Source organism: Bactrocera dorsalis, chromosome 6 (assembly GCF_023373825.1).
Source record: "Bactrocera dorsalis isolate Fly_Bdor chromosome 6, ASM2337382v1, whole genome shotgun sequence".
NCBI lineage: Eukaryota > Metazoa > Arthropoda > Insecta > Diptera > Tephritidae > Bactrocera > Bactrocera dorsalis.
In genome coordinates, this window is record NC_064308.1 from 38,238,218 (window position 1) to 38,246,470 (window position 8,253).

The 8,253-nt window shown below is 36.1% G+C and overlaps 1 protein-coding gene across 2 annotated transcripts; it reads left to right on the forward strand.

Moving 5' to 3' along the window:
- Positions 1–517: 517 nt before the first annotated feature.
- On the forward strand, positions 518–8,139 carry LOC125779333 (zinc finger MYM-type protein 1-like). Of its 2 annotated transcripts, none has more exons than XM_049460621.1 (6): positions 518–2,667; positions 4,666–4,726; positions 4,792–4,857; positions 4,986–5,173; positions 5,241–5,400; positions 5,453–8,139. In XM_049460621.1, the coding sequence occupies exon 6, from the start codon at positions 5,977–5,979 to the stop codon at positions 7,189–7,191; it is 1,215 nt and encodes a 404-aa protein (XP_049316578.1). In that variant the 5' UTR covers positions 518–2,667; positions 4,666–4,726; positions 4,792–4,857; positions 4,986–5,173; positions 5,241–5,400; positions 5,453–5,976; the 3' UTR covers positions 7,192–8,139. The 2 variants fall into 2 exon arrangements, with proteins under 2 accessions (XP_049316578.1, XP_049316579.1); XM_049460622.1 differs by having other exon boundaries at positions 2,347–2,667.
- Positions 8,140–8,253: the final 114 nt, after the last annotated feature.

Below are 8,253 nucleotides of genomic sequence, written 5' to 3' on the forward strand. Positions count from 1 at the left end.
TTTATTCTAAGAAATGTAAATCTGTAGTGTCAATATAGTTGTCGTCGTGTCTTTCCTCATCATAATAGTCAACGTCATTATCTGTGTGTTGGTCAGTTGGCGTCTGAGGATATTCCTCTTGATTTGGGCTTAGCACGGGGTCTGAATTTATGTGGTAATTCCGCTGTATTTTGTTTGGTACTGGCGGGTTACCAGTCGGAGGTCTTTTGTTGGTCGGGTCAACGGGACGTGGTCTATTCATGTAATTGATATATCTGGTACGCTGCGATGGATCGACATCCATCGGTTCTGGTCGCGGTAAGGGTTTTTGTAAAGGTCGCGGTGGTGGATTATTCGGTTGTTGCGTATATGGGGTAAGCTGTTGCTGGTACTGATATTTCGGTTGTGGCGTTCTTTAGGGCTTGGTTGGATTCAACCTTTGCTGGGGAATGTATGCCAATTCTGGGTAGAATTCGCTGTTAACCCTTCTGGGGGGAAGGGGTGGACGAATGTCCTGGCCTTTTCTAGCTTGGGTATTGCTGTTTAAGGCGTAGAATGTACGGTAGTTCTGATTCTCTAGTTTTAAACATAAATGGAGAGCCTGGGGGAGATCCACTGGCTCCTTCATGCCAAGTAGTCTGGGCAAGTCTCCTCTTAACCCACGAATGAAGGTATCAAGGGCTTTATCCCTATATGTGCGCGTTAACAAATGTACGGCTTTGGCGCCGGCTTCCATGCATCCTAATTTGTTAGGGATCAGAGAAAGGTGAGAGTACACTAGCTGGTGGAATTCCTGGATTGTGAGGTTACCCTGCACAAGTGAAGTCATTTGGTACTCCAGTGTACCCAAATCGCGCTTATCTGCGTAGTGAAGCCTCAGACATCTGGTGATGGCCTTCCAGTCGAGCGGAGTATTGTACGACTCCAAAGCAATGTCGGCATCGCCTACAACCTTATTGCGAATGACATTGAGGACCCCATAATATTTGGGGGTTCCTCTTTGTGGTTCGTAGATCTGGGGGATCCGATCTACGCCCTTCTTCCAGGAGTTGAACTCCCCTGGGTTTCCCGAGAATTCCCGGAGACATCTCACTACGTCCGGTATCTTGTCTAATTCGCTAACGTTATTTGCGAAGTTAGAGTCCATTGAAATATCGGAAAAATCTGAGAAATTCGCATTTGGATTGAGGGCGGCTTGAACTAAGTTTCGCCTTTCTTGTTTAAAAATGTTATTTACAACCCCCTTTATTATATTCGTCAGTTGGTCCATGTTAAATGTGTTCGAGGTGGTAGGAGCTGGTTGAGGAGGGAGTGTGCTGAGCACGGGTGGTCGGACGAGGTTTGAAGGATTAGCCATATTTCTTAAATATGTTTAAAAGTTTGGCTTGAATTTTGACTGATCTTACGAATCTAATTTGGTTTATTTTTGTTTATTTATATCAAATATTATATATGATGTGTATTAAGTTATCGGCTGTACGAGCCCTTATTTATGAATAGGATTATTATTGTTTTTATTACTCCTTCTGGGAAGGAGGGCTTTTCTATTCTGGAGGGTCCCTGGTGTTGGGAATCGCAGAATTAAGCTATATTATATGGTTTGGTTTTAGTAAGTTATTGGCTGTACAAGCCTTTTTTTAGATATATAGGTATTTATGTATATTAAAACTAGGATGTCTAAAACTAATAAGTTGTATATATTAAGGTTTAAGTTCTCTTTTTTTAAAAACTGGCCCTGGAACTTTTTATACGCAATTAAACGTTCTTCTCCAATTTTTAATTTTTTTAAATTAATTTTCTTTCTTTAAATTTCACTTGTTACTTTCGTTTTACAATTCCAATTCAAATGATTTTTGAGATAGTTTCGCTAAAAATATTTTTCCTTCCACTTTCAACAAAAGCTTGTTAATTTTTATTTAGTTTCACTTTTTTAATTCATTTTAAATATTCACTATTTTTTTTTTTTTTTAATTCACTTACCTTAATTATAATAGATGACTTACATTAGAATTCTTAAAATAATGTTGCGGCGGCTGACGACTAGCATCTCCTGTTTGTTTCCTGCATACTTTTTGTCCTGGGATGGTGACTTTGGTCACCGGGTTCTGGGGCCTAGTGCTGATGTTCCTTCGTCCTGGCGTTTGTTGCGACGTTATGGACCTGAAGTCCGTGGTGAGCCGGTTTCCTTGTAGACTTTTATTTTTAAGTCCTTCTTGGTTCACGGTAAGGACTTTACCGTGTCCTTTTTTCCTACACTTCACTCACGATTCACTACAACTAGGCCCCACGTTGGGCGGCACTTAACGATTTTCCTACTATTGAAAGGAAAAAAAATCGTTTTTGGTCAGTACGACCTTCTCGTTATAACTTTATTTTAAAACTGATTTTTACAACCCAGCAAACACTGTCTCTAACGTTAGAGAAAAAGCTAGATTTTACATTAGAATTCTAATATAGTTTTCTAATGTTTCTCGAATCGAATTCAAGCTTTGAGAACAACATTAGAGTTTGATTATAGAATGATTAGAGAAACACTCGAAATGCACTATCGATATAAATGATAGTTATCGAATAAAATAAGTGTCTGCTGAGTCGCTCATTCCTAGTGTCAAATAAAAATAATACGTGCGAAAAGAAAGTGCTTTAAAGTTTTTTAGAAATATCATTATTATTATTACAAAATTACGGGTAAATATAATTTTTAAATGTATAAAAAAAAGTTAAAGAGGGAAAGCGAGCAGATTGTGGACATGCTGCTTGATTATCGTGAGTTAAGGAATGAAACCCACGATGCACTTGAGTCAGATGCAGATTCGACGCCAGCTCTTAAAGAATTGCGAAGTGACAATATCGAATGTGATTCAAGCGGCAGTGAATCCGAAAAGGAGTTTAGTGAATCAAATGATGACATAGATAGTGTTTCTGATGGTGAAAATTCAAGTTTGCCACAGGACTTAACCGAATGGACAATTAAACATAATATTACGACTTCTGCGACGGACGACTTATTGAAAATTTTAGGAAAGCGTGTTTCAGGACTTCCGTTATGCTCTAGAACTTTAAGAAATACACCAAAAGAAATACCTAAAGTAACAATGGGTTCGGGAGAATATGTACATTAAGGCGTTGAAAGTGCTTTGACCGATTTTTTAAATCAGAATGACTTCAATGATAGCCGGTTGGACTTAAACTTTAATATTGATGGGCTTCCACTGGCAAAAAGTTCTAACCTTCAGGTGTGGCCAATTCTAATTAATGTAAACGGGTGGGACGATGTGAAGGTTATTGGAGTGTATTGTGGGAATAGCAAGTCAGCAAGCGCAAACGAATTTCTTACAAAATTTGTAGATGAACTACTTATTTTAATGGAAAATGGAATATTTTTTAACGAAAAACATTACTCTGTAAATTGTCGAGCTTTTATATGTGACGCACCTGCGCGTGCGTTTATCCTTGGTATCAAAGGTCATTGTGGATATTCGTGTTGTCCTAAATGCATACAGAAAGACCAGTCTAAAAATCACAAAATAATTTTTGTTAAAGAAAATATTCTTCCTCGAACTGATACCGATTTTCGTGCTTGGTTGATAGAGCCCATCATGTAATTTTAGAACCAATGGTAATTGAAAAGCTTCCAATAGGTATTGTTAAATCGTTTGCTTTGGATTACATGCATGTAGTCTGTCTAGGAGTTACAAAGACTTTATTGTTGGCCTGGAAAACGTAAAAAACCTTATTCACTTAAACAGAAATAAATTCAAGCATTAGATTCATGAATAATGTTTATTTGCAATCAGGTGCCGCGAGAGTTTGCTAGGCACCCACGTTCTTTGAAAGATGTTAAAGCCACAAAATTTAGGTGCTTTCTTCTCTATACTGGAATATTTTTACTAAAAGAAATTTTAGATCCAGTAAAATATAACCATTTTTTGCTTCTTTCACTAAGCATTAGGATTCTGTTAAGTCAAAGTAATTATATTAAATACAATAGATATGCTAGTCAAATGCTGGAAAAATTCGTAGAACTTGTGCCTCAGTATTACGATGATGATTTCCTTACATTCAATTTTCATTGCTTAATACATCTCGCAAGTGATACCATAAATTTCGGATGTCTTGAATCTTTTAGTGCATTTAAATTTGAAAATTACTTATGGAAATTGAAAAGAAAGATAAAAAAGCATAACCATGTCGTCTCACAAGTATACAATCGTTTAGTTGAGGACAGTTTTAGGTCAAACAATACTATGAATCCATCGACTGAAATTAAAAAAGGAAAATTTAGAAATGATTCATTAATATTTGTACAATCTTCAAAGTTTTACTTTTCGCCGAAAGAACCTGATAACTTTTACAGCGTTAAGGGCAAAATATTTAAATTAGTGGCTATAAATAAGGCCACAAAGCTACTTGGAAAGGAAGTTCTGAATTTACAGGAATATTTTGAAATACCTATCTCATCAGGAATTCTTAATATCAAGTCATGTGAAGTCCTAAAAATTTCGTCTTCCGTCTATCATCACAACTTAGATGAAATATCAGAAAAAATTATAAAATTTAGTAATTACGAGTCTAACATCAACTTGTTCATTCCTTTCCTTCATTAATTTTTTTTTTAATATTTAAATATTTGTAAGCATTATTTATTAATTCGAACATATAAACGTACATAAATTATTCGGACAGAAAATGTATTTTAACCACATCATAGAAGAAGCATCAGAAAATACTCCTGTAACTAAAAAAGGTAAAAAATTAAATTTTAATTAAATGGTAAAAGGGAAATATCTTAAGTATTTTGTTATTTTTCAGATATTGATTTGCTTGAGAAAAGGATATTGGACCGTATAAAACAGTCGGAAAATAAAATACTGAAAGGTAAGAAAATGGCTATGCGACTTTTGTAGCTGCGTATATTGGCGTTTTACCATTCAGTCTTATGTGACAACTTATGAAACGTCAAAAATATGTTTTTTAATGTTATTCGATACGTTTTTGTATTACAGAAATAGACCACAATCAAAAATCCTTAAAGAGGGCCCTGACTCGAATTTTGCAAGAAACAAAGCAGACTACAAAAACAAGCCACAAATCACGAAGTGAGCTGCTCCTGAAAGTTCCATTTGATAACTTCGAACAATTTCAAAATTTTGAAAAGGATATACAGAAGCATTCCAGCAAATTTAATGAACTGGTAGTATTTTTATTAACCAACAGACTATCTAAATTGTTAAACTTGAACTCAATGCATATCTTTCCAGAAGGAGGAATTTTTCACAGTATCTGACCACACAGCTGAAAAGATCGTAAAAAATGCTTGGCGCCAAATTTTTACCGATGGTGTTGCGCAGAATTTGTGTTGGAAGGGTACGAAGGATAAAATGGCTGTGAGACCCTTAAGTGTAACAGCTGCCTTAAAAAGTATAGTTTTTCACATTTCCGAAATTTTACAAAACTAATTATTTTGTTTTAGGTACATTTTCGTCTAAATTCCGAAATGCGGCAGATATAGATATTGAGCGCACGTCTATAGTCTTCTTCCAGCATGCTAAAGGACGCTACATGAAGAAAAAGGCATACGACTCCAAAAAAAACAAAAACGTAAAAATTTAACTTAAAAGAACATAATGTGATCTCATTTTAATTTTTTTATGAATATTTTTGTGTTTGAATTAGAATTTATAACTTTAATTAATTCACTAGAATTTAATATAAAGACTTTTCTGTTGGACTTTTTACACACAACTAGCCCCCCCCGAAACAAGGAAATTTTTTAAATAAATCGCAAATAAAAAAGATTTATCGCTGACTGAATCTTTTGAAACTCTTATACACAACTCAGCTCAAACCTATAACAGTCGTACGCAACTACACTAGACGGTGACTGACTGTCGCCGTATCGTCAGCGTTAAGATCTATGCGAAATACAAAAAAATATGGCACGCGCCAAATAAAACATTTACATTCAATTTATGTAGTGAGTATTTTAGATCAGTGATGCTCAATTGCGAAAGACACATGTCGCGACAAGTGTCTGTGAAAGCACGATTAGAGATAGAAAAAAATAGAAATGCTCTCAAACCTATTATTGAAACAATCCTTTTTTGCGCAGAGCAAGAACTTCCTTTAAGAGGCGACCATGATAGCGGCGCACTGTCATTAACTCGGCCTGAACAGAAGGATGGAAAATTTAGAGCACTATTACGCTTCAGATTGGATGCTGGCGATGAAAATTTGAGAGCTCAAATCGCGAATAGTGCTAAGAATGCCAAATATTTAAGCCCAGATATTCAAAATGAGATTCTCGAGACTGGCGCTAATATTGTGACAAACAAAATAATTAATAAAGTGAATAGCGCAAAGTGTTTTAGCATTCTTGGTGATGAAACAATGGATGTTGCAGGTAAAGAGCAACTTTCGTTATGTCTACGGTATGTAGACTTCTCATCCAAATATCCAGCACTTCGTGAAGATTTTGTGGGCTTTATTCCAATTACCGATCAGTCTTCTGAAAACTTATCAAAAGTCATACTTAAGCGTTGTACAGATCTCCATCTTGATATGGCGAAGTTGGTTGGACAGGGATATGACGGAGCAGCAAACATGTCAGGGCATTTAAGTGGAGTGCAAACCAGGATAAGACAACTATATCCAAAAGCACGATATGTTCATTGCGCTAGTCACCGATTGAACCTTGCGCTTTCTAATACTATGTCATTACCTTCAGTACGGAACTGCCTTGGTATTGTCAATGAAATAGCAAATTTATTTAGAAACCATTCAAATGCAAACACAACTTTCCAGGACGTTATACAGAAGCACGCACCAGTAAACAAAAAAAGAAGACTTGTTCGCCTTTGTGAAACAAGGTTTATAGAAAGGCATGAAAGCATTATAAGCTTTGTGGAGCTTTTCAAATTCATTGTACTAAGTTTGGAAATAATTTCGAGTAAGACATGGTCCATTTCGTCTAAAGCATCAGCCTTCTTAGCAGCGGTAGAGAAAAGCGATTTTTTGCTTAGTCTATTCGTCTGTGAGCAATTGTTCAGCTTAACGCTGCCACTGTCTGTGCAACTCCAAGAAAAATCTATGGAATTTGTATCAGCAATGAACCGAGCAAAAGAATTAATAAGAACTCTGCACCAGATAAGAGAAACAGCGGATGGTTTTTTCAACGATATTTTCCAATATATTTTTGAGTTCCTGCATTAGTAAGTATTGCTGACGAATTAGTTTATTATTTCGGCAATGTTAACATATGCCATGTTAACATATATGTACATACATATGTATGTATATAATGAAATATACACACAAGCATAAATATATCAAATACGAGGTGTGTACAAAAAGTATCGCGAATTTTGTGTTTTTTCAAAAATTATTTATTTATTCATGAATATCTATTTTCTCCCCTTCAAAGTAATCCCCATGAGATATTACACACTTGTGCCAACGAAGCACTTCAAAAAATAATTTTTTTTTTATCTTCTTCAGCTTCTCCTTCGATGCCGTCTTTATCTCGTCAAGAGAAGCGTAACGTCGTCCTTTCATAGGCCTCTTCAGTTTAGGGAACAAGAAAAAGTCACAGGGGGCCAGATCTGGGGAATACGGTGGCTGCAGCATCATTAGTGTGTTGCTTTTGGCCAAAAAGTCGCGCACAAGCAGGGGCGTTATCGTGGTGCAAAAGCCAATTTTTGTTCTTCCACAAATCCGGGCGTTTCTGGCGGATTGCTGCGCATAACTTGCAGGTAATATTCCTTATTGACCGTTCTTCCCTGTGGCAAGAACTCATGATGCACCACGCCCCTGCAATCGAAGAAAACTGTCAGTTACGTTTCGCGATACTTTTTGAACACACCTCGTACAAGATATAATTGAAAAAGTAGGCTTTGTTTTCATATTAACTACGAATATTGCTTTGAAAAAGTAATTTAATTCAAATGTATTCAATTGCACATGTGTTCATTAATATGCACAAAAAAAATTCGTACGAACACACATGTTTTCATATAAACGTATAAAAATATATATAAGCAAAAGAGCGAACATATGTATGTACGTCTGTTGGAGCAATATATAGTTCTGAGCATAATTTTTATTTCACGCTCAGCTCTGTTCAACAGAAAATGTTAAAATTTCTCCTGCCGAGCTGGCAGTGGTGAAACTCTTCCATCTCGACCGAGTTAGCCAAAAATATTTTTACGATCTCCGCGCTGTGAACCTTCTCTATGATAAACGTTCTCTGGTGAAACTCTTCCATCTCGACCGAGT